General features: G+C 41.1%; 1 protein-coding gene across 9 annotated transcripts in view; it reads left to right on the top strand.

Moving 5' to 3' along the window:
• fat3a (FAT atypical cadherin 3a) overlaps nt 1-26,944 on the top strand; it is a 335,255-nt gene that overhangs the window by 289,305 nt on the left and 19,006 nt on the right. For 8 of the 9 annotated variants that reach the window (XM_063492471.1, XM_063492469.1, XM_063492470.1 and 5 more), the window contains 8 exons: nt 7,147-7,284; nt 13,265-13,408; nt 14,041-14,238; nt 16,339-17,140; nt 17,425-17,559; nt 17,695-17,849; nt 21,712-21,945; nt 23,596-23,842. In XM_063492471.1, the coding sequence (XP_063348541.1) occupies nt 7,147-7,284; nt 13,265-13,408; nt 14,041-14,238; nt 16,339-17,140; nt 17,425-17,559; nt 17,695-17,849; nt 21,712-21,945; nt 23,596-23,842 (2,053 nt within the window). Of the gene's footprint in view, nt 1-7,146; nt 7,285-13,264; nt 13,409-14,040; nt 14,239-16,338; nt 17,141-17,424; nt 17,560-17,694; nt 17,850-21,711; nt 21,946-23,595; nt 23,843-26,944 lie in introns of those variants that run through there. The other variant, XM_063492475.1, reaches the window with a different exon arrangement.

The following is a 26,944-nucleotide window of genomic DNA, read 5'->3' as shown; positions in this document are numbered from 1 at the left end:
ACTTTGATCTTGCCCTCTAGCCTCCTTCTCCATGGAGGGTACTGCCCCTTGTGGCTGTTCAACTTGTAGCCAAGCATCTCACTGATCACTGCTGCCGTATTGTAGATCAGCTTGTTAGTGTCGGTAATCGTGGTTGTAGGTATCATTCGTAGTGCTGCATTAACATCATCTAGCAGACCTTCTGAGGGTACTTCAGGGTACAAGCTTGGCCATGATCCTATCTTTCAGGTCAGTTCCTCTCGCACTCAACTATCCTTCTCCTATTGCACTTGGGGCTATGTACCCACTCTCGGGTGGTGGTGATGATATCTCCCCCTTGACCTGGCGTCCTGACTCCTCCTTGCCATAGCATTTATGTTGTACCTCGTCAATCTCTAGCTGTGAGAGCAGTCCCTTCTTTCGAATGTTGGAACACTGAGCTACTAGTTGTTTCGCCGTCATTGTGGATGTTGGGTATCGAAGAACTGCTGCATTTGACATGCAACCTTTTCAGCTTTCTTTTCACTGCCTTCACAGTCACTTGCTTGCAACATTAGAAACTTCTGATGTGTACTTTATTTTTTATTACATTTTCTTATTAAACACTTAACCAACTTATATTGTAACCCTTAACCCACCAAACAATATAAACAGAAGAGTGAGAGGAGATTACAGTCAGCAATTATTGATGGTAAATGAACATCAGATACTTCCTTAATCCTCCTCAAACCTCCAGAACAAAATACAGTGGGAAAAGAAAACAATGAACCAAGAAATAAACACATAAACTTATATAAGTTGACTTCCACGGAAAAGTAAATACATTACCTTCAGGGTCTTTAGTCCTACTGCCGAATGAGGGGGAGAGCCTCGCACTCACTGAGGCCCCCTCCTAGAACTAGTGAATACCCTACTGTGAGTTTCACTCATCCCAGTTCAAATCTGATTTCTACCCGACAGTAGAGCTGACTACCTATTGAGGTTGCATTGAAATTACTTCAGCACAGCTCAGATCATCATTTTCTGTGTCATTAATCTGTTGCACAAACATTATGTGACACACTACGGATCCACACAGCATTCTATTATATTGCAACAGTTTTATTTGTACAGTGTGTCAAACGCTAGACGCTTTCCTCCGGGCAGCTCAGCCACAGAGTTTCCTGGTCTCTGGACAGCTTTCCAGCTGTCTCTGAATGCACACCTCCTAAGGGAGTGTTCATTCATGAAATTGCTTCCACCTGACCCTCAGCTTCCCTGGCACTGCCCCTCGAGCCCACTTCCACCCCTCCACTGCAGCTGAGCCAGAGACCACACCCCTGTCACACATCCCCACCACACGGCCTCAGTTGGGTGGAAATCGGCCACAACCATCTGCATCCCGGCCTATGGACCACCTTGAAATTAAAAGGCTGCAAAGCCAGCTACCACCGGGTGATCTGGGCATTGGCATCCTTTATGCAGTGGAGCCACTGCAGCAGGGCGTGGTCTCAGAAGAGGGTGAATGAGCATCCTAGGACGTAATAGTGAGGAGAGCCCACCGGATAGCCAGTCACTCCTTCTCCACTGTGCTGAATCTCATTTCCCAGTTGGTCAACTTCTGGCTGATGTACACGATCAGGCAGTCGACCCCCTTTACCTGCCTGTTTTTTGAGGTGTCCGTCTGCAGGATGAAAGGGGGGGAAAACTTAGGAACGTGCAGGAAAAAAATGCTTTCTTTAACCTGCACAAACGCTGCCCGGCATTGTTCCGTTTACTGGACCAGATCTAGGGCGCCTTTTCGTGTTCTTCCTCTGTGCAAGTGTCACGACTCACTCGATAAAGCCTATCACTCAATATGAGAAAGCACGGGTAGGTCCGCTTGGCTTTAGGGCGCACCAGGTGACCATCAACTACTATCAGTTGGTTGAAGGCTGAGTATAGGGTGTCGTCCTGTATGGCTTTCTTAGCCCTTGCTAGCTGCTGGTTAATGTCCTGCTTAAGTGCGTTTAGCTCTTCTTTCATAGTTTTATTAAAATTGTCCTTGAAGTAAGCCAGGGTCCGACTTTATTTTGGCCTTTAAGTTACTGATTTGTCGGCTGATTAACTTAATTTCCCCATGTAGGGACCAGCAAAGGCTGCCACTTCTCCACCGCCATGTTCCCTATTCGTTCTAGCATGCTTTTCTTCTTCTTGTGCTGAGACTACCTTCTTTGTACTCCCAGACATACTGTCTAAAAGAGAAGTTGTCAAATCAAGTATTTATTTGAATTTTAGGGGGAAATTCTGCTCTACTATCGGGAGTTCAGGTTTAGTCAGCCATCTCGCTCTGTTGCCAACTGGAAGCCACAAAGCAGCTGTTCAAACGTCATCACCCAGAAAACTGCCCTTTTGAGACGTTCCCACTCTGAATAGTGAGGGATGAGCTTGTTTAGTGGATTTTAATGCACTTCTGTAACATCCATACTCATTACCTCTTTGATTTCAACATATTTTTTCTGTATTTCTCTAAAGATGTTGACATTTTGACATTCTGTGAAAGGACGTTGTTTTTCTTTAAACTTTACTCGCCTTCTACTTGTTTCTTGAATGTCAAAGGCAGAAACTCTGCACGTTTCTCTCATTTTATATGGCAGCTTCGACACAATAACTCTGAGATTAGTGGAGTTCTCAATCTCTTGTAGTTGACTGATGTCTTGTTACAACCACTGAGAAACAGGGAATAGCTATGTAGAGCCTTTCCATCATCTGGTTTAATGTGTGGCCGGTTGAATGCTTGGTTCATGTTGGCAGTTGCACTTCTCATTTCTTTACCATAATGAATAAACAACAAACTCCTGGCCTCACTGTAGGCTTCCTGAGGATTTATGTGCTGGCAACTTCTTACCAAATCTCTGGGTTTAACTCCAATAAACTGTTCAAGGTAATGCAAACTGTCACTGTCCTGGACACCTTGACCTGGCTTCCTGAGGATAGGAGTCACTGAGGTGGCTTGAAGCTGGAGGGTACCACTCCTGACTCCAGCGAGCAGTTGATGGTCAACTGTAAGAGGGCACAGAGCAGGTAGACATGCTCTGACCAATGTTGTCTGCATGGGGTCCAGGGTGCATGTGGAGGATGTGGACTGAAAGACCCACCTGGTGACCTGGGAAGAATTCACAGACGAAAAAGAGGAGAAGGAGCATGGAGTTAGATGTGCTACGGGGGAATGACGTCCTGAAATTGATGTGCAGGTGCCAGAAGCTATTGATGGATGGAGTTAATTTTTCTTGGAAAAAGTCCAAAAACTTGTTACAGAGTTCAGTGGCACCTGAAAGGAGAGGTGGATCAATGGGGTGAAGTAGTTGGTTGATGGTGGAGAACAGCAGTCTGGGATGATTTTGCTGTTGGTGAATGAGGGAAGAGTAATAATGAGTCTTGGCCTGAGAGAGAGCTGCTTAATAGGACCTCACATGGTCTTTATATGCCTCAAGGTGGACAGTGAGACCAGACCTTTTGTAGAGCCTCTCAAGTCGGTGGCCAGTGGTCTTTAGGTCACAGAGATGCGAGGTGAACCATGAGGCAGGGAAGGTAAAAGAGGCAGCCCGAGTTTTATGGGGGACAAGACAGTTGAGGCTGCTAGATACGGCCGCATTATAATGGTTAACAAGTGTGTCAACCATGTTGCTGGGTGGGTCTGAAGCCAAATGGGTTGCGATCAGATTGTTCAGGGCCAATGTACTGACAGCCTTAAACTTCCTGTATGGTTTGCAATGGTACATTAAGTGCGCAGCCTAGGTACAGGAACAGTAACAGAAAAGTACACAGCAAGATAGTCAGAAACAGCAAGGTTCAAGCACTTCAGATTGGAAGTGGTAGTGTCGGAGGAGAAAACTAGATCCAGTGTGTGACAACAACAACAACAACAGCAACAAACTTTATTTATATAGCACATTTAAAAACCAGTGGTGTACGAAAGTGCTTAACATACAAGAGGGTAAGATGAAGTAACAGGGAAGGATGAAGGCTATGGCAAAGTACCAAACATGCTAGCAGGTTAAATGGCATTAAAAACACAGAAGCAAAAGAAATGCATATAAAACCATAAAAGAACAATATGTGTAAAGGATAAAACAGTCAAAAATGTTAAAAATGATTAAAATAGTTAAGAATAGACCGAAGATAGAAATAAGCATTAAACTAACTAACAAACAAGCATTAAATGGTAGAAAAGGCGAGGCTAAATAAGTGGGTTTTTAACCGCAATTTGAAGGATTGAATGGAATCAGACTCGTGGATAACAATGGGGATGTTATTCCATAGATGGGGTGCAGCCAAGGCAAACGCTCAGTCACCTCTAGTCTTCAGCCAGGATCTCGGCTGTACCAAAAGTGACTGGGAAGATACTTGGCGCTATATTGTTAATTATTTGGAAGGCGAGCAGCAGGATTTTGAATTGAATGCGATACTTAACGGGAAGCCAATGCAAGTCGGCAAGGACAGGGGTGATAGAGACACGCCGCCCACTACCAGTAAGGAGACAAGCGGCCGCATTCTGAACAATTTGCAGTCTATGGAGAAGAGTAGAGTTAAGACCAAAGTAAAGGGAGTTGCAATAATCCAACCTAAATTTCACAAAGGCGTGGATAAGCTTTTCCAGGTCTCTATGCGGGACATAATGTCTGGCCTTGCTAATAAGACGCAATTGATGGAAGCAAGTTTTGACAACAGAAGACACTTGTTTGTTGAGATTAAAAGAGCTATCCAAAAACACACCCAGGTCACTAACAGTGTTGGTGAGGAAACTATCAAAGGAACCAGAGGCACCACAGAGTTGGCCACGACGGATACTACTGTCAAACACGATGATTTCAGTTTTCCTGTCATTTAGGATGAGAGAGTTACCTGCGAGCCAATTTTTGACCTCACGCATGCACTCACGAAAACCGTGCAAAGACACAAAAGGATCATCACCTCTGAGTTAGGTGGGACCTTTTAATATACTGTGTGAAAGAGAGAGTCCAGAAGTCACAGAAGTGTCATTGGCAGACAAAGACCTACTGGAGTCGACATACAGTAAATGTTGAAGTCACCAATTAGGAGTGGGGCTGGAGACAAAGAGCAAATGGAGGTGAAAATCTCAGACAACTATGACATGACCACAGTACAAACTTTATGGGGGTGGTAGATGAAGATAACCTGGAGCTGTGTTGACACAGCCAGGGTGACATTAAAACACTCATAATAGGTAACACGCTGGATCTAGTTTTCTCCACCAACACTACCACTTCCAATCTGAAATGCCTGAACCTTGCTGTTTCTGACCATCTTTCAGTCCACATCCTCCACATGCACCTTGGACCCTTCAAAGGAAGTCGATCTTGCTGTCAGTAATGGTATGGTGGATTAGCATTGTTTTATTGTTGAGCATTCAACGGAATGAAAGATGCACTGTTGGTAGCTGATGATGAGACAGATGTGGAGGAAATGGTGCTGTCGATGCAAGCAACTTGTCTTAAGCTGCTCAACTAGTGGTAGTGGTAGTGTCATTGTTGTTGACTGGAACACCTGCCAGACAGTACAGAGAGAGCGACATTGTGCCAGTGCCTGTTAGACAGTGCAGAGGAATGTTCCGGACAGACAGCCTTATTAAAGCCTGTATTAAACCTTTTAACAATTTTTTTTTAACTTCATTTGGCCTCTATCCTGGTTGTCAACCTGACGCTTTAAACCCTATCAGGTCTAGTATTATGTTGTCTCTGGTGGAACAGTTGACATCCTTTTGAAAGGCTGATAATGTTCTGTTCATGCAGACACAGGTAAATTCAGAAGTAATATAACAGTGGAATACTGGGCTAGCAGGCATTGTACAATTGATTATTGAATGTGCAACAAATTAACACGAGAAGTAATATGACTGCATTCCAGCAGCTATGAATCCCATATTTGGGCCATAGAAATGCTGCTTAATAGAACCATGCCCAATATTGCACCACTTATCTTCTTGTCGCTCAAATAAAATATCTAACCCCCTAAAATGTTTCGAAGCCAGACCAGGCTATTGTTGCATTTTGGTCTGTGAGTCCAGTCACCTTTCCATGGAAAGGTCATAATCAGTGTTCTAATCTTATAATTTTTTTCGCCCGGTGAGATTTTTGGACACCCTAGTGACAAGGAAGTTGAATAGTCCAGCCTAGAATTTATAAACCAGAAACATCCTCTGACACATGTTTCTGATTTTGGCATTATGGTGCTCATGAAAGAAGTCAGTCTTAATTATTTATTTAAGGGATACTTTATTGGTCAAAATGACTACAGGTTTCCTCAAGTAGTACAAGATGCCATGGTAATGCCATTTAGTGTAAGTATCTGGTTTGGCACTCTTTCTGAGAATTCTAGATGCCAAATATGATAATTTCAGTTTTGTCCTAATTTCAATGTCCAGAGTTAAACGTAATTAAGACCTTTATGGCCTTAGAGCATCCTTGTAGTTTAACTAGTTTTTTTTTGTGCCATCTGGGATTTATAGATGAATTTATAAATATAACTGGATAACTGGGTATAATTGAATAGCAACTTACATGTATGTGGTGTTTTCTGATAGTATTAAATAAGGTAAGTATAATAAGAAAACTATTGATCCTTGCACAGAACCCTGTTGAACACCATGATTAACTGTTTGTCTGAGAAATACTCATTAAATTTACCAACTGAATCTATCAGAAATGATTAAAACAAGTGCTATGCATTTCTTTTATTGCTGAAGGTATATTGTAGTCTTTAGCAAAACGTTATGATTAACTGCAGTGAATACTACACTGAGGGCTAGCAGGACAAACACAAAGATGAGTCCACTGTCAGAAGCCATGCGAGGATACGTTGAGGACAAGTTTAAATCAGGACTAAAACAAAAATAAACTGTTCCTCTGCAATCATCATATAGCTGATACACATTTCTTTCAAGAGTTGAAGTTACAAAAGCCTCATCTTTTCCATATTGTCTTACACTTTAAACATTAGCAACTTTCAGATCCATTACAGCACATCAAAAATTGAAAAGGGTAGAAATATCTATGTGAAAAGCTCTGGTCGCAGACTTATTCTTCAGTGTATTATAGAAACCTCACTACAGACAGTACTGCAATTGTTACCCAACCAAATATATACTCTGCTTAGTGTGTGTTTGTGTATGTGTGTGTGTATTTACAGCTGAAAGCAGATGATGTGGACAGTCAGCTGAATGGAGCCGTCCTCTACTCCATTGTCAGTGGAGACAGACACAACCAGTTCCTCATTGACCCACTCAGTGGAGTAATCAAGGTCAACAAGCAACTGGACCGTGAGACTGTGAGGACACACTTCTACATAGAAAAACATCCACTTATCCTCTGTGCAGTTTGGTTTGGTGAAATTACTGGAGACAGGCCAATTGCGTCATTCATTATTCCTTATTGGATCTGTATAGATTATGATGTAGGCTATGTGATTGACTGACACCATTACCTGTTTTTTTATACTTGTATTTGTGTACTCTACAGTTTGACTCCCCAAACAACAGTTAGCTGTTGAGTTTCTGTCTATGAGTTGAGCATGTCGCGGCAGATGGACACCCCCCGAGCCTGATTCTGCCACAGGTTTCTTCCTGTTAAAAGGGAGTTTATCCTTCCCACTGTCACCAAACCACTTGCTGATTCTTGGTGTTTTCTCTGTATTGTTGTAGAAACTTTGCCTTACAATACGAAACGCCTTGAGGTGACTGTTGTGATTTTGCACTATATATATATATAATTGAAATGAAATAATTGAATCATACTTCTTGCTGCAATGTACAGTTAAAAGTCTATGGATATGTCCTTCTACATGCAGCCTGTAGTTTTCCCTGTCTTTTTTGTGATCATTGAAATGCTCCAACAGTAGCTTCTTTCGTCTCCTACAACCTACACTGAGTCAAGGGGGGCATCAGGGTCTGCCCCTGCGGAAATCCAGTACTAGCTCCTTGATTTTCCTCGCATTGATCAGGAGATGGTTCTGCCGGCACCTGTCCACAAAATCCTGAATCCACTGTCTGTACACTGCTTGCCTCATCTGTGATGAGTCCTCAGGGAACTTTTTTAGATGGCAGCCTAGACGGTTGATGGAGAAGTCTGGAATGTAGAGAGTGAACAGGAATCGTGCTAGCACAGTTCTTTGCAGGGCACCCCGTACTGCAGACCAGGCTGTCAGAGATACAGCCCTGTGTCCTCACATACTGTGGGCAGCCAGTGAGTCCAGTATCAACTGGGACAGTAAGTGGTCTGCTCCTGACAGCCCCAGTATGTCCCTCAGAAGTCCATGCTGGATGGTGTTAAAAGCACTGGAGGAATCAAAGAACATGATCCTCACAGTGCTTCCAGTCTTCTCCAGGTGGGTCAAAGCTCAGCGCAGGAGATAGATGATGGCATCATCCACCCCGATGCTAGGCTGTACCACACAGGAGGTCTTTCACACCCGTGGTACTTTCCCTAGCTTCAGGCTAATGTTGAAAATGTATCCCATGATGCCACACAGTTGGTCTATGCAATACCTCAGGAGCCTGGGGCTGATGTGATTCGGACCTGCAGCATGTCGCATCTTGATCTTCTGCAGCTCGTTCCTTACATGAAGTGTTGAAAGGGACAGGATAGTGGTAGTGGAGGGGGGCTGTGAGTATTTTGAAGCTGAGGACTGAGAGGTGTGCAGTCATGGAAGAAAAGCAGGCACTGGTCGAAGATAGGGCATTTGCAGAAGAAGTGATTGGACTGGAGGAGGGATGAGTGTCTGGTCAAACCTGCTGAAGAACTGGTTCAGGTCATTCACCTACCCTAAATCTCCTACAGCCTGGGAGTTGAACCTGGAACCTCCGTGGTCGTTTTCCAAGGCAACATAATAATAATGTATACTTTATTGATCCCTGTGGGGAAATTACTCTCTCTGCATTTAACCCATTTATTCAGTGAAGCAGTGGGCAGCCACTAATCAGGTGCCCAGGGAGCAGTGTGTGGGGACGGTACCCTGCTCAGGGGTACTTCAGGGTAGCCGTTCAGTGGATTCGAACCTCCGACCTTCCGATTATGGGGCGACCACGCTACCTACTGAGCTATTGCTGCCCCCAACATGAAGTACCCTTTGAAGTTCTAGTAGAAGACATGAATGCAGCATTACTTACAATCCCTGCTGCGACGATCATCGAAAACCAACACTACGACACTACGGCAGCAGTGATCGTAGAGATGCTTGGCTATAAAATGATCAGCCAGAAGAAGCAGTACCCATGGAGTACTAGTGGCAAAGATCAAAGCAGTATGGAAGGAAGTTAATCAACAATCAGAGCTGCAGAAAGCTGTGATGAAGAAAGTCATACCTAAGATGTACAGCAAGCTATCTATACCTGAGGCCTTGGAAACTGCCAAGCAAGGACTCACAGCATTGGCCAGCCACTTGAAGAGGTATACCAGAGAGATAGAAGGCAAGGGAATAAATCAGCTGTACACTACTGAACCATCTAAGATGTACTCTGTGGTAGGACAACAATATGAGAAGAACCCCAAGGCTGGAGACAGAGCAATACTGGAAGAATATAGGATAAAGGCTAGTGGCTCTAAGAACAGAACACAGCTACCTCCCTGAACAGGATCTTGTAACAGTCACAGTTGCAGACACTTAAGAAAGTCTCCAAAAGTTGATTCTGTTCATCTGGACGTACTGTTTTCAGTGGGAGAAACGTTTCGTCACTCATCCAAGTGACTTCTTCAGTCTCAGCTGACTGCAGGTTTCCCCAATCTTATAAACAGTACATTTGCATAATGACTGAAACCAGCCCACTGAAGGAACAATGGGCTGGGAGGTCACCTTCATCATAATTATGCAAATTCTCATGACCATTGATCAACAACCACTGATCAAGACCCCCTGATCAAAGACCACTGATCAATGGCTACGAGTACCATTCACAGAGAGTTGGAGAATGGCTGCAATCACAGCATTGTAAGATGGTGAAAGATGTACCCTTAGGCCCCCTCCTCGATTCAGAGATGGTCTTTCCCTGTAAATGGCTCTAAGAACATGTAAATGGCCTACTTGACTCCGCGCTCAAACCAGCGTTTGTCCCTGTCCAGGATGTGTACATCCTTATCATTGAAAGAGTGTCCACTGGCCTGTAGGTGTAAATAGACTGCAGAGTCCTGGCCTGACGAGGCAGCTCTTCTGTGTTGTGCCATCCGCTTTGCCAGAGGTTGTTTGGTTTCCCCTATGTATAAATCCTGGCAATCCTCCTGGCACTTAACAGTGTACACTATGTTACTCTGTTTGTGTCGAGAGACCCGATGCTTGGGGTGGACCAATTTTTGGCGCAGTGTGTTTTGGGGTTTAAAAGCCGCAGAGACAAGGTGCTTAGAAAAAATGCGTCTCAATTGTTCTGACACATACGGGATTACTACAGGTTTTCGCTTAGTCAGCGGTTGTCCTTCTCTCCTGGATCGGCTGGAGCTTTCTTTTGGTGCCTTCCCAGCTTTGACAAAAGTCCAGCTGGGATAACTACGTTTACTCAGGGCCTTCTTGATGTGATGTTCTTCTGCTTCCCTGGCCGCTGTGTCTGTGGTGATGGTGTTCGCTCTGTGTTGTAGCGTGCTGATGACACCCAGTTTATGCTCCAGTGGATGATGAGAGTCAAACCTTAAATACTGATCCGTATGCGTAGGTTTCCGGTACACATCAGCTTTTAGATGTCCCCCATTACTGATGGAAATCTCACAGTCTAAGAAGGCTAGCCTGCCACTTTTCATATCTTCCCTGGTGAATTTGATATGTTGGTCCACCGAGTTAATGTGATCCGCGAATTCTGGAACATCCTGAGATTTGATTTTCACCCAGGTGTCATCCACATACCTGAACCAATGACTTGGTGGTGTTCCAGGGTAGGATATCAAAGCCAACTTTTGGAGATTTACTTACCTGGATGATTGAGAATGCATCAAGACACTTAAGAAAGGGTCTCCAGTATTATAAGTTGGACAGCACCAGGGCCTGTTACACTGCTACATGTTGTTTGGTGACATGCTGCAATACTAAAACCCAAAGAATGTATTATGTCAGTGGTTGAATGGCAATAACGCTGAGTCTGGGCCTGAAAAAAAGAAAAGAAAAACATGATAACTTTGATGCAGTCAGGTGAAAACTTGTTTTCACAGCAGATTTTTGCTTATGCTGTCAGTGCTGTCGGTTCTGTATCTATACAGTTATCATACATACATGAACAGACAATGCCAGAAAAAAAATAGCTGTTTTAATTTGTTCCATACCTGCAGAGTCTTAGCTTTCATGGTCACCCATCTTTAACATTAAAAAAAGCCTGTTGCCAGCTGATTAGCTAACTATGAGCTGGTTTGTTATGGATTGGATCCATCACCATATTGTACTTAATTTATTTGAATAAAAAACACATGCACAAAGCAGTTCTGAATTTGAGCTGTTTGATGTGTTGCATCAAAATGAAGGAAGACATGACTCTTTCTCACATCTTAGCTCTTTTCTCACCCTTCTTTATCTTCCCTTGTTTCTTCTTCATCTTCTTCTCCTCTGCAGTGGTTTAAGATTTCAGAAATGTTAAAATTCTTATTATAAAGTATTAATGAGGGCAGGCTGTTTGAGCATGCTCAGAAAGGGAGTGCATGGGTGTGTGTGGGATCAAAGCTTTTGGCTGATGAAAGTGTGAAAGAGATCTTGATAGAACGCAGAAGCTTTACAAAGTCGAGGACCCTGGTGATGTATGCTAAGCATGAGGAAGGAGTCTGGTGACTAGTGAGTGTCAGTACCACAGTCCAGGATGAGGCAACGAACATCCATGAATACATCAGGCCCCAACCGACCGCGGGCTCAGTGAATACCTCAGGCAGCAGAAACCCAAGAAAGAGGAAGAAGAGGAGGAACCAACATTGAAGGACAGACCCCTGCATATCCAGAAGTCCTGCCAGTGGATGGACAAAGCTGGACTAATCATGGCAACACAGGAACAAGCTATCAGCACAAGATCCATAGAGGCGGAGGTCTGTCACACCAGGCAAAACCCAGGTGCAGGCTGTGTAAAGAGCCCCTGAGACAATTCAGCACATAACAGCATTGTGCAAGATGCTAGCAGGCAGGGCATACATGGAATGCCATAACCAAGTGGCTGGCATAGTATACAGAAATATCTGTGTTGAATATGGCCTGGAAGTCCCGAGGTTAAAATGGGAGACGCCTCCAAGGGTGGTGGAGGATGACCGAGCTAAGATCCTGTGGGACTTCCAGATACAGACGGACAAAATGGTGATGGCTAACCAACTGGACATAGTGGTGATAGACAAACAGAAGAAGACGGCCATAGTGATAGACATAGTGGTTCCAAATGACAGTAACATCAGGAAGAAGGAACACAAGAAGCTCGAGAAATACCAAGGGCTTCACTAAGCAGCTGTACTCTGCTTAGTCACTGGTGGACACCGGAGATGAAGGGAGCCGCCAGTCCTGAAGGAGTCTTATCATGAAGGAGTCTTAGCAGGCCTGTGGGACTCCAGAGGCAGCAGACAGGTACTGGCAGACCCAGGGGAGTGCAGCTGTGCTAGTGGCTGATGGAAAAACTCTGGTGTGGGAGGAGTTTGGAGACTCTTGGTTGCCTTCAAAGCGGTTCTAGCAAACCGTCAGACAACTCAGAAGGGGAAAGCAGTATTCTAAACACACTGTTTACAGTGGTGCTGACCTCCACAGGGGATTTAATCAGGTGGTGGAAGGAACACGTTGAGGATCTACTCAATCCAATAGTCACACCTTCTATAGTGGATTTTCTTTTTTCATTATTTTTATTTCATTATTGGTTTTTGTAGATGATGTGTTCTGTTGGCTTCATCTAGCTTGCACCGGAACAGTTTGTAGCTGAGTATGAAGCAGTGGGGATAAAATTAGCACCTTCAAGTCCAGCCAAAAATGGGTTGAGTGATTTCCTGATCGAGTACAAATAAATAAATTCATATTAAAAAAATGTTGAATAATAGATTTTTTTTGGTGTGAAATTTGTAAATGTGTCCAAATCTGCTCATGTGCCTGAATGTAGTTATACCTAGGCATGGCTCAAAAAGTGGAGGTAAAGACACTTATAGTCAAGAAGAAAAGGCCAGATTTGAATTCCATTGAAATGTTTGGGAATTTGAAACTAGCTGAATGAAAAATGAAAACTCCACTGTGCTGCTACAAAAGTGGATTTTCTGGCTTCACCATTAGGCGCCAATGCTTCATTTCTGATTTGTTTGGATATCTTCTGTTGTCTCTTTCCTTGTAGGTTCCCAGCTACTCACTTGCCATAAGAGCTTTGGATAGTGGAACCCCTCCCATGTCCTCCACTGTGATGGTAAACATAGACATTTCTGACATCAATGATAATCCACCCACCTTTTCACCGGCCAACCTCTCTGCTGTCATACAGGTAATCTTAATAATCCTCACAATCTTCAGTTGAACCCAAATATAACAATGTCATGTAATAATTCAGGTGAACTATAGTACTTAAATTCCTAAGTCAGTGCTTTAAGTACACCTGTCCCCTCCCCTATATCAGCATCTCTAAAGATTAGTCAGTGAAAAAAAGGAAAGCAGTTGCTGTGAAATCTGATATTGCAACACAGGCCAAGCATATAAAAAAATTCTCATCTCTATTTACAACCGTGTTAGATCATGTTATAAGCTAACAGTTAAACATTTAAACACCGAGATTTAAATCAAAATGATTCCAGCTTTTGCCTGCCATCACTCCACAGTAAACTGTAGGTCATTCTAATTATTCTAACTGTTATGAGCACAGATACCTACTTCATTTTATTCTGTCATGTTTCTCATGAAGAATGACATTATGAATGACCCTTGAACCTGAAATAGTCTATTAAAAGACTATACATTTGTTTTATTCTGCCAGAATGTTGATTACACTCCTGTAGATTCTTTTTCAGATGTGTATTTTTCATTTTATTTTAATTTTAATAAGATTTAAATTCAGATTAGGAATTATGACTGAACGTGAAATGCATATAATGATTCATCGTCTTGGCTTCCTTTGACCAGGAAAACAAGCCAATTGGTACCAGTATCCTGCAGTTGTCAGTCATTGATGAGGACTCCTCTCAAAATGGCCCACCCTTCGACTTCCGTATCTTATTGGGAAATGAAGGGAGGGAGTTTGTGTTGGAAAAAGATGGGACACTAGTAGCCAATCAAGTATTCAGAAGGGACCTGGCAACAGAATATGTAATTCAGATACAGGTAGAGTCAAACTGTTGCTTACACCACACAAAGTTTTTTCAGTCATTCTTCTCTACTGTCATACTATTGTAAAAGATAGTGTTTTAAGTTTTAAGCAGTGATTGGAATAACAGCGTTACAATTACTGAAAAACAGCATTTTTCAGTAATGAGTAATCTAACTAATTACTATTTCTATCGTTACAATGCCGCTACCGTTACGAAGAAGAAAATGCGGTGCGGTCGCGTTACTATTTTTCAGCAAACAGACGGTTGAAGCTGTGTTCAGCTTACAGCACCTTATATCAGTTGCACGGAAGTAGCTGTCTACGTAAGTAATCTGTACGCTACAGCTTTAAGCAGCTGCGAGTGCTCCCGCGGACGGCAATCACTGTCTGCTCGACGATCACTTTTTGGCACAACACCTGGAGCTAAGGGGGCAAAACAATCGCATGAGTGCTGCTGTTTGACTGAGGAAGAATAAAGTAGTCGTGGTAAGCCAATCACATGACCACTTCAAGATGACAAAGCAACAAGGTGATATATACCAGTTTTTAAATTGTGTTGATAGGCCACGTAAAACCAGAGTCATGATAACCAAGATATACACAGTGTTTTTTCCTGAATAGTTTCGTCACGTTTAACGTCTAAGGACAGCGCTAGCAAGCACGCTCTGCTTATGACCAAAAAACAAAAACAAAAAAAACCCCTGCCCTTTGGTCTTGGTGGAAAAATGCACCATGCCGACCAATCAAAAATGATATGGCAACATGACATTTGGTTGTTTAGGAAGAGGGGGAAGTTTTAGGAGTGACGGCGAGAAAGAGAGAGAGAGAGAGAAAGACAGCAGAAAAAGAGAGAGAGCGAGTTTTGAGATGTGAGAGATTTGTGACATTTAGCGTGTTTGGAGTGTGTAGTTAATGTGTTGTCTTTTGTAGTTAGTGTGTTGTGTTGTGGATAGTTTTGTGTTGTGTGTCAGAACATTGAGGCGACTGCTGTCTCCAGGTAGAGAATAGGAGTGATACACCTGCTGCTGTCAGACCTGCAGGTATCAGGCTGTGATGTTCTCCTTTATAGTGGACAGAAATATTTGGAGTGGCACAAATAATTTGTGTGGCATCTTATTGAATGCAGAACACCTGATTGTTCTGTAAATAGTTTGAAGTGGTTATTTAAAAAAGGGTAAAAGGTAATTGGCTGCAAATAGCTTTGTTGTTTGCAAAACTTGTGCATATGATTTTAAAATTGGCAATTTATATTTGCATTTAAAGTTATGAAATATGGTTCATTAAACATGTTTGTGGTTGTTACAGTAAAAAATATAACTTTTTCTACTCGGATTTTATGTTTTTTCTCTGATTTTAGATCAATTGTGTTAATACAGCATGTCAAAATGAAAACATAACTGTAAATTCGAAGAATGATACCAAACAAGGCAAAGTAAATAGCTTTTAAAGGTGAAATGTAGAGGGAAAATCAAAAGCAGTTAAAAATGGGCAATCATACCCTGGACCCCAGAGGTTTAAATATTTTATTTAAAGTAACGCAATAGTTACTTTTCGAGTAATTAATTACTTTTTGAATATTGTAACTCAGTTACTAACTCAGTTACTTTTTTGAAGAAGTAACTAGTAACTATAATTAATTACTTTTTCAAAGTAACTTGCCCAACACTGGTTTTAAGTTCAGCAAATTTTAGCGAAGCATGTATCTACCATTGCTGTGTCACAATTTGGCCACAGTGCCTGCTGCTCAGCAAGTTATACATTCTTCAGTCTAAAAAAATATTGTACCTTGCTAAAAAAAAATTAAAGCAGCAATTAAAATGGTATATATTCATGTTTGTCGAAATGGTATTTAAAATGTTAGAGCCTGTTGGCTGAGGTACATTCTAGTGGTGAATTATTTTGATAGCCTTTTCTGTCTTTTGTCTATATGTCTACTGCTATTGTTAAAAAGGTAAAAATGTCAAAAATATATATTTTTGAAATATCCTCATTTAAAAAAGCTAAAGTAAAAGAAAGGTTGCATATTTCAAATATCTTTTAATCTAGTTTATACTTTTAATATTTTTCATTGGTTGTTTTTCTACTTCTGACTTCTGATCTGACTTTTCCTGCAGGTGACAGATTCGGGGAAGCCTCCTTTGTCATCCTCCTCCATACTCACAATCAGGGTGATTGAGGAGAGCCTCCATCGACCAGTAGCAGTACCACTGGACATTCATATTGTTACTATGGAGGATGAATTTCCTGGTGGTGTGATTGGTCAGCTGCATGCCACCGATGCTGACCCTTATGATGTTTTGACTTTTGGTCACGCTCCTTCAGCTCAGCGTAGTCTCTTTAAGATTAGTCCTCATGATGGAAAGATCATAGCCCTGGGTGGTTTGGATGCAGGCAGGTACTTTCTTAATGCTAGTGTCAGTGATGGCCGCTTTGCTGTTCCTGTACCCGTAAGTGTGCATGTGGAGCAGGCAACACCAGACATGTTGCGTGAAGCAGTGACAGTGCGTTTTGAGAGAGTGGCACCACAAGACTTTGTGGCGTTGTACTTGAAAAGCATGTTAAATGTGCTCCAGCAGTCTGCTGCTACTCAACAGCAGGACTCACTGCATTTGCTAAGTTTGCAGCCAGTTGGAGGGACGCAACAGCTGGATATGCTCATCACCATGGAAAAAGCAGGTGGTGGATACTATAAGGCAGCCTACCTCACCCAAAAACTAAGTGCATCACGGCGAAACCTGGAGGAAGTGCTTAGAGTGTCAGCTATCCTGGATAAGAACTGTTCTGGATTAGACTGTCGTGGGGCTCAGTGCGAACAGAGCATTGTCTTGGATTCACACAATCTCGCTACATATAGTAACCCACGGGTCAGCTTTGTCTCACCTCGCTTTCACCGGACCTCACGCTGTACATGCAATGGTAAATCAGAATTGTTTTTCTTTGCATTCTTGCCTTAGACTACATGTAAGATACCCTTTTTGTGTATAGCGCTTTGTGACTGGTAAAGTAAATTAAAGTAATTTTATCCACTTGCACTGCAGCTTAAGTTAAGTGGAGTGAGTTGGATACTTGCTAAACTCCCCTTGCTGTCTTTGTTTCTTCTATTTTAATAGTGTCTTACTGTGAGTTTCATTAGGATAGTTTCTCAATAGTTTCTTACTTTCTGTCCCTGTGTTTTGTGTGCATGTGTGTATGTATGACAGATGACAGCTGTTCTGTCCTGTCAGAACAATGCGAGGACCAACCCTGTCCACCAGACATGCAGTGTGTTTCAATAGAGGCCAATAGAGGGCGTTATGCATGCCAGTGTCCACAAGGCAAACTTGGAGAGTGTGCAGGTACATATGTCAGCAAAAGAGAAACAATCCAAAGCCAGCATGAAAGTAAAAAATGCAAGAACAACAAGTAAAAAACTAACTGTAATGTAACTCTAGAGTAATGTCTAACATTTGTTGTTGTTATTTTCGGTGCAGGACATTCATCTTTGAGTTTCTCAGGTAACAGCTACATCAAGTACAGACTCTCTGGCCAGCTGCAAACAGAGTTGAAACTGAACCTGAGGATCAGAACACTGCAGAGCCAAGGAATTATCATGTACACACACACTGAGCCCTGCACTGTGCTTAAGGTACATTCACACATATTACAGTAGTGTTTCCACCACTGCAAAGGACATTTTATTGATAGTCATTTGTTGAAAAGTAACCCATCATATCATGTCATATCATAGCATATCATATCATATCATTAACAGAAGCCTAAATCTTATGCTACTGAGCTCTGAGTCGTTAAAATAGTCTAGTCTTACTACATTTAGTAAACTCTTTTAAATTGAGTTTTTCTATGCTTATGTTTTATTTGTTCATATTATCACTTTCTGTTTTTGTTCAAATTGATTTAAACTAATTTTACTTTTTTGTATTATCTTGATTTCAGATTTGTTTTTACTTTAAAAAAAAAGTTTGTTCATATTGTATTTTATTTTGCTGAGCAGCACGCCATTCCACCTATTTAAGCTATTTTTAATGTATGTTTGTCATGTTTACCTTAGCTGCTATAATCTTATCTGTGTTTAGAACCTGTCATGCAGTTAAGTCCAGGTCAAAGTGTTTCACAGGTGATTGACAAGCCAAATAAATAATGTGTCATAATAAGAAGATAAAAATAAACTGAAGAGAATAAATCATTAGATTAATTAATTATTTGATTAAATAAATGAAAATTTAAAACAATCTAAAAGCAGAGCAAGAGTGTAAGATAAGATACATGAAGATGGCGGTGTGCAACGTCACAGTGGCTCTACACTCTTTTTTCCTTTTTGCGTGTTTTTTTGTTAACGCTAATTTCACTTCTGTTTTTAAGGATATATAATATGAAAACTTTACATAAAACATCCTGCAAATATTTCAGAACAGAAGTATTCGGAAGAGAGGCGAACAGTTTCAGTCTACTGAAAACTGAAACTGTGTCTCTGTTTTAACAGAGACAGAGTGACACTGAAAACTCACTAGATCATGACTTCAGCCTCAAACACTCCCAAACAGCCATGGCAACTCATGGTATCATCACTAAACATCTGTAGCAGTTCATGGTACAAAAGGCTGCATCATGGCATCACCTCGAAATGCAGCAGAAAGTTGTGACAGCACCACATTGGGATGTACCCTAAACAGTCATCAATCACAAATGCCACGACGAGTTATGGCATCAAACACCTCAAACACCTAAACATCACCCTTAAAGAGTTACAGGAGCTTGTGGCTTGACCTCTAATGGCAGGTCATAGCAACTGATGGTGTCACTACCTGTACGACTACTAGGTGCTAATACCACACTTTAGCAATTGATCCAGAGAGACAGCTAGCTCATAGGATTGCAGAACTCTCAGCAACTTTATCTCCACTGCTACTTCTCTCTATTATAAACAAAATGGTTCAACTGAGGTTACAGATTGCTACACATACTTTTAACCAGGAATGTTGCATTCTTTTAATTAGAGACCTAGCTTCACTCACTTCTATGGCTATCAAGCAAGCAAGCCACACATTCCGGTGTCAGGACAGAAACTCAGGACAAAAAAAACCCCTCTAGATTATTAGACAGGGATTATGCATTTACATACATAGTAAATGGTGCATAAATGCAATGCAATATCTGATTGTTAAAGACAGACTATTTTATCTTCATTTTATCCTCATGAGTTTGACATTGTCATGTTGACTGCAATGTATAGCCCACCTGATGTGAATGTTAGTATAGTTCTGATCCATCTATGAATGTAATAACCAAGCAGCAAAACATCATGGAGCAGTTTATATTATAAGTCGAGATTTCAGTGATAGGGCTTTAAATTATGACTCAGAAATAAGGTGGTAAATTAAGGTCGAAATAAGGAAGCATTAATATGGAAATAGCACATTAATACCACTTAATTACCAAATTAATATCCATGTACTAGCCAACTACCGTTGATACATATTATTGACACACAGGTATAGCTGTGTAATATTACATTGCAATTCATGTAACTGGGTAATAATCGTACCGAAATAGGAACTAATATTGTGGGGAAAAAAACATGAGTATGGGGCAAAACCAGTTAGCAATAGTATAGTTATATTTTGCTAACAATAGAGAATTTTTATATACTGCTTTGTGGTAGTATTTTTGTAATAAGAAGGTAATATTGGTTGATGCTTGAACATATTACACTATTATTATAATATAACCCTGGAATTATTTTGAAGGTAACATTGTAACTAATATGTGAATGGTGTGACCTATAACCTATAAAAACATTTGGTAGTTTCTGTGTAATAACCAGGAAACAGGACTACAAAACCTGATGTTTCTTTCTAATTCCATGTTGAAAGCCTATTAAAGCAAACTTTAAGAAGTTATGAGTCATTATTACCATTAAAGATGAACAGTGGTTCATGTGTATTTGGACTAGTCAAGTCCAAACTGCAGTGGGATTGCTGCTAGTACTGGACTTGGTATCTGGCTTCCTACTAAAATTTTAGTGGTAAAGGCTACAAAACCTGAAAAAAACTGTGATCAACCATTTTAATAGGCACACAGAGGGATTATGCATTTAGCCAGCCACAGATATGCCAAATAAATTTGCAAGGTATGCAGGTGTACCTAATATAGTAGCTGGGCACATGTAGTAGTAATGTGATAGCTGCACACTGACAAACTGTTCCCACAAAGTTGGGAGAATGAAATTGTTCAAAATGTCTTTGTATGCTGAACCATTAGGAGGTCTTTTCACTGGAACTAAGGGACTGAGCCCAACCCCTTTAAAAACAGCCCCACACCACAATCCCTCCCCAAACTTTACACTTGCCACAGTGCAGCCAGACAAGTACGGTTCTCCAAGCAATCCAGACTCATTCATTTGATTGCCAAACAGAGAAGTGTGATTCATTACTCTAAAGAACACCTCTCCACTGTCCAGTGGTTGCATGCTTTACCATTCTGTATCTGATGTAATGTTGGATGCAGCCCATGAAGATCTTGACACACTGTTCTTGAGCTAATCCGAAGGCCACAAGAAGTTTGGAGGACTGTAGAAATTGGCTCTGCAGAAAGTTGGCAAACTCTGCACGCTATTGATCCATTCTTTCACAAATATTTGTGAATTAATCTGCATACCTAGGTGCTTGGTTGTATACACCCGTGGCCATGAATGTAACTTGAACACCTGGATCTGTGATTTGGATGGGTGAGTGAATACTTTGAGCAATATAGTGAATAACCATTAAACTGGAAGAGAGATAAGCATGTGATGTGAGGTAACATAAAAAATCTCAGCCAATAGCAAAGGCAGAGAAAGAGAGGAAATTATGATTAACCAATGAAATGGTAACTTTCAAATGAATCAACTCTTTCACTCTCATTGGCTTGCACTTCTGTCAGCAGTGAAGTCAATGAGTTACCATGGTGATGGCCTTCAGTGTGTGTGTGTGTGTGTCTGGCATTTGGGCCTGTCTCTGTGAAGGGCTTGACACTCTTCTCACAAAGAATCTAGTAGTTTCTTAATAGTAGGTTTGCATTTTGCAACTTTGATTCCAAGTTATTATACAGAAACCGTCACCCTTGTTTAATGATAATAAGCCACACCATTAAATATATTGTGTTACCTTCAGTTTTACCTTCAAAAAAGAATATTCACATGTTGCATCAATCAATACTACCTTATTATTATGAGATTACTACCTCTCGTCAGTATGTATACAACCCATCCAATCCACACATGTGGGAAGGATGGACCAAAATCACACCTGAGCAATGCATGCGATTAGTTACTCTCGATACAGGAGGCTTCTTGAAGCTGTCATCACCAACATCTATATTTTTTCTTACAGTTAAATTTTTTGCAGAATGTTTTTTTTTTATGTAACACTATATTTATGTAATTTATGTTTCAAAGACTGTGTGTGTGTGTGTGTGTGTGCGTGTGTGTGTGTGTGTGTGTCTCCATGCAGTTGGAGGATGGGAAGCTGTGGTTCCAGTTGGCTTGTGGCCTTGGTGGAAATGATGACAGCCCTGACATGCTGGGCATCTCGGGTCGTCGTATCAATGATGGGAGCTGGCACACAATGGCACTTGAACTGAATCGCAACTTCAGCAGCTTGGCACTTGATGACAGCTATGTTGAACGACGCCGTGGATCATCATTTGCACAGAGACTGCCTACAACTATCTTCTTTGGAGCACTGGTCAGTTCATGAGTACCTAGGGTTAATAACTGCCGGGAGTTAACTATTAATAACAGGAGTTATTAACAGTTTTTTCATACTTCATCTCCTTTACACCAGACATGTTGACCAAGGGCAGATTGCAAACGGAAACTCATCCCTTACAATGTTAAATCACTGAACCTCGTTTGCCTGCTAATGGTAGCTGTGTTTCATAGATAGTAACTGATCTGAAGGCAGTAAAAACCACAGACCTCTAGCAGCTTGCTTCACAGTCAGGTCTTCCCTCTATTTACCAACAAAAATAAGTGGTTTATCCATAAAGAACAAGCTGCTACCCTCTGAGCTTGTCATTGTTGACAGGGCATAGACATGCCCTCAGAAGAACCAACAATCAGACAACCCCCTGCGAGCAAGCACTTTGGTGACAGTGGGAAGGAAAAACTCCCTTTAAACAGGAAGAAAGCTGTAAGTCTAGCAGGATAGACGCAGACATGAGTCCACTGCAGTAACCTGTTGTAAAGCTGTTTCTCTACTTTGATGAGCTTTGAAAACTGAATGAAAATGTTGAAATAAACCATGGCTCTAGCGGTGATCAGTTAGCTATTTTGCAAAGGTTGCTATTTTGCAACCTTTTATCTTTTGATAAAAGGTTGGATATTGGCCTATAATTAGCTAAGACAGCTTGGTCAAGTGATAGCTTGATATCATCTGTGAAACTCTGAGATTATTTTTTAGTAACTACATGAATGTTCAAATCACCCACAATTATTTTATCTGAACTGATCACTAAGTTAAAAAGACTGAAATTTGAGATAGAAAATCTGAGTGAGTGCCAGATGGACAATAAATAACAACACATAAAACTGGCTTTTGAGTTTTCCAGCTGTGGTAGACAAGGCTAAGCGTGAGGCTTTTGAATGAATTAAAACTCTGTCTGGGTCTTTGGTTGATTAATAAACTGGAGACCTTTCAATCCCCATTCTCAGCCTGTGGACTCTAACAGTTAGTTTGCTTGGGGGTCTTGATTCTAACATAGCCTTAACCAGATTTCTGTAAGGCAAAGTAAATGAATTGATGATCAGTTATTAATTCATGTACTAACAGGGACTTAGAAGAGAGATGTAATGTTTAATAATCCACATTTCACTGTTTTACTCTTTGGTGCAGCTGTGCATATTATATTGTTCACCCTTTGTGGTTTTTATGTTATGTTTAAATCGTTTTTTGCTGATTTTTGGTTCGTTTTTGTTGGTTTGGGAACAGAACATTCTTTAAGTGGGTGTGGTTTTGGGGGGATAACAGGAAGTTGAAGCTGAAACTCTGGATAGTCACATTTGTGTGGTTTAATAACATTGGCCAGATTTCTAGAAATGAGCACCAGGTCCAAAGTGGGATGGTCTCTCCTAACCACACCAGGTTTTTCCCAGAAGGTTTTTCAATTATCTATAATCAATAAACATATAAAAACAAATTAGTATATACCTGATTTTTAGTTTTTAAATAGTTCAGGTGTTTCATCTCGTGTAATTTGGGTAATTCTTGAAAACAGGATAATTTTAAAAATAAATACATTTTATTTTTACAAGCTTTACTATGTAGGCTGACAGGAGTACCTGCAGACTATGTCAAGCAGTTTAACTCAAAATTCCTAACCCTTGTTGTTCTTAGGTGCAGCCCCCAAACTCTCGTAGCCTCATGGAATCCCAGAAGGACCCCCGGGTGCTTTATGGATTCCAAGGTTGCCTGGACTCTGTAATGCTGAACAACAATGAGCTCCCATTGCAGAACAAACGTTCGCAGTATGCAGAGGTGGTGGGACTGACAGAGCTGAAACTGGGCTGCATTCTCTACCCTGATGCATGTCTGCAGCAGCCATGTCACAACGGAGCTACTTGTACAAGTCTACCCGCCGGTGGTGAGTCATAGAAAATAAATGAAACAGCACAGTCACCTCAGAAAACACAAGGCTGCAGAGGTCTTTCATGACATCTCAATATTTCAATGAGTATACATTGAAAGATTAAGGTATTAGTTTCCTTACTACTACTACCCCTGGATGCATCAACCGCTGAGTGTGTGATTGCACATAGAATGAAGCACTGAATGATTGTGTGTGTGCGTGTGTGTGTGTGTGTTTGTGTGTGTGTGTGCTGTAGTGTAAAAGTGCTTCTCGAAGTAGTATGAATAAAAATATAAATCCCAATCCATTTCACCAAAGCACACCAAAGTGTGCATTAACCTTTTTTCTTAAAACTTCTATAACTAATCTGATAATGTTTTGATGAATAAAGTAGATAAGTCTATTTTTTTAAAGTTCATTCGAAAGGTTATGATTCTCTGAAATGTATTGTGTATACATATTATATTTTCCACTATTTTGTGTGCATTTGCAAGGCCTGTCTGAAGTTATTAGCAGTATTACATGGCATTTGTGTATGTGTATACTCACCTAAATTCCCAAAATGTGTGCATGTGTTTCGAAACCCAGATGAGAATTAGACTGGTATAAAGCATTTACACACTACAAACTACATTACACCCATTCACACACATTCATACAGGACTTTATTTTGTCTACTACACTGGGAGCTTTCTGATCAATTTATTGGTCCATTTAGACACATTCGCAGATTCACAAACATACTTATAAAGCTCTTTTATTCTTTCTAACACACACACACACCACTCTGCCATGTATGGATTAGATGAAATAGGATTTAGTGTATTACCCCAGGACAAAAACCACTGACTTTTAGGTTAGTCTACCACCTGATCATTGTTAGCACAACAGTGCTAACTCAAGATTCAAGATTCATCTTTTATTTGTCACATACATAGTTATACAAGTATACCACACGTGAAAATGGTGAAATGTGACCTGATAAGCATCCTTGACTGTGCAAAAAAGAGAGAGAAAACATTATATACAGTAAGTAAGTAAATATATACAAAGAGGACATTATGTGCAATAAGTAGTATATACATTAAGTTAAATAGAATAAAACAATCTTGAAGTTTACAGTTCGAAATTTGGGAATGTACATTGTGTAAGTGAGGTGTTAAAGTGACTTGTGCCGTAGTGATGTCAGAAGGATCAGGCATGATATGAGAATATGTGAGTCTTGTCTCAGTCAGTTATGGTTGATGGGGGGGGGGGGCACATGTCCTGATTTAACACATGGATGGCCTGAGGGTAGAAGCTCCTCTTGAGCCTCTCTGTTCTTGCCCGGATGGTGCAGAACCTTCTGCCTGATTGCAGAAGTTGGAACATTTTATTGCTGGGGTGGAACAGGTCCTTCAATATGTGAGCTGCTCTGGACCAGCATCTCCTGGTGTGAATGTCGTGTAGGGAGGGGAGAGCAGTCCTGCAGCAACGTTCTGCTGTACAGATAACTTTCTGAGGAGCTTTTATGTCCTTGACACAGCTGTTCCATACCAGGACGTGATGTTCTGTGTGAGGATTCTCTCCACAGCGCCTAGAAAGTCCTGAGGATCCCTGGAGAAACCCTGAACTTCCTCAGTTGTTGTAGGTCAGGGGTCTCAAACTCAAATGACCCGCGGGCCACTTCTGGCACCGTCATCTCATTGGAGGGCCACTTTAGTGTCCAAGTAGTACAAAAAAACAAAAACGAAAACACCCACTAATATTTCCTAAAATGTAGTGTTTTGTTTGTTTTATTTAATTCCAAATATTGTGTAACAAGACAAAATTGCAAACATGAACGCAATTTTTTTCTCACTCTCAACTAGGGCTGCCACGATTAGTCGACTAGTCACGATTACGTCGACTATCAAAATCGTCGACGACTGATTTAATAGTCGACGCGTCGTTTGAAGCTTTGTAAGATCACAAAAGATGCAGGAATAAGTAGTAGGATTTAAGAGTGTAATAACGGACTGAAACAGAAGATGGCAGCACTGCATGTACAAGGATGCCAGCTGCCGTTAAACCCTGAAGAAGAAGAAGTAGCTCTGTCCCAGAATTCATAGCGCGGCCCTGCTCAGTTTCCAACAATGGCGGCAGCTAGTTAGTTTTAATATTACTCTTATGATTCTTTCTGGGTCACAAAATAAACGTTTAACATATTTTCAGGCGAGAATGTAACTGTGTAAACCTCAAATATCTGCTCAGTTTATCAAGACACCACATATTTTCAAAAGCGCTCCGACGTTTTCGGAGATGTCTGTTAACCACTAGCTCGATAGCTAGCCGGGGGCAAGGCTCACTAGAGCCCGTGAGAACACCGGACTCCCGGCAAATCGTTTTCAAACCCACCGCTGTCTTTCGCTACTCAGGTTAAACATACATAAGTCACTTAGATAACTTAAAAATGTTATTGTTTGGCTTTTTTTTAGTATTTTATTTGTTCCTGAGTAAATAGGTTTGGCTGACATTAAAGTTATAGTTTTTACACAGCAGCTGAATAAACGTCAAGCAGACAACTGGTTATCAGAAGTGTGAGATGCTCGAGAATATACTCCGGTGTCCCGTTATATTTTAGATAGCAAGGAGTTTATTAAACTTCACCGAAACAATCTGCAAATTTCATTAAAATTTAATAAACTATCATCTTGTCTTTATTTTTAGTTAGCACATACCTTAAACACTTATAGCTGTAAGCTAATGATAGTTATATAAGAGCAGATGCATGCTGGTGCAATAAGCTGTACGTTTTACGTCCAATGGATGCATGATCTGATTAGTCGACTAATCGCAAAAATAATCGGTGACTAGTCGACTATCAAAATAATCGTTTGTGGCAGCCCTACTCTCAACTATCTGAAGCCTTTCAGTTTCAGTTTCATTTGTCATATGCAAGTTAGCACAGGGTCAACATTGCAATGAAATGTATTTGACGAGCAGAAGACAGTCACTCAGCAGTATACTACAGTAGTTTCATTGAACTACTAAATAAACAGCTCTTTCTGGCAAGACACGTGGCAGCACTTTTGCTACAATTTTGTTTGTATTTAACAAAATAAAAATGCAGGCATAAGCGTACACATTAGTTTTCCA

Source organism: Pelmatolapia mariae, linkage group LG14 (assembly GCF_036321145.2).
Source record: "Pelmatolapia mariae isolate MD_Pm_ZW linkage group LG14, Pm_UMD_F_2, whole genome shotgun sequence".
Lineage (NCBI taxonomy): Eukaryota > Metazoa > Chordata > Actinopteri > Cichliformes > Cichlidae > Pelmatolapia > Pelmatolapia mariae.
The sequence above is the reverse complement of the archived record's forward strand: the minus strand, read 5'-3'. Positions and strand labels throughout refer to the sequence as shown.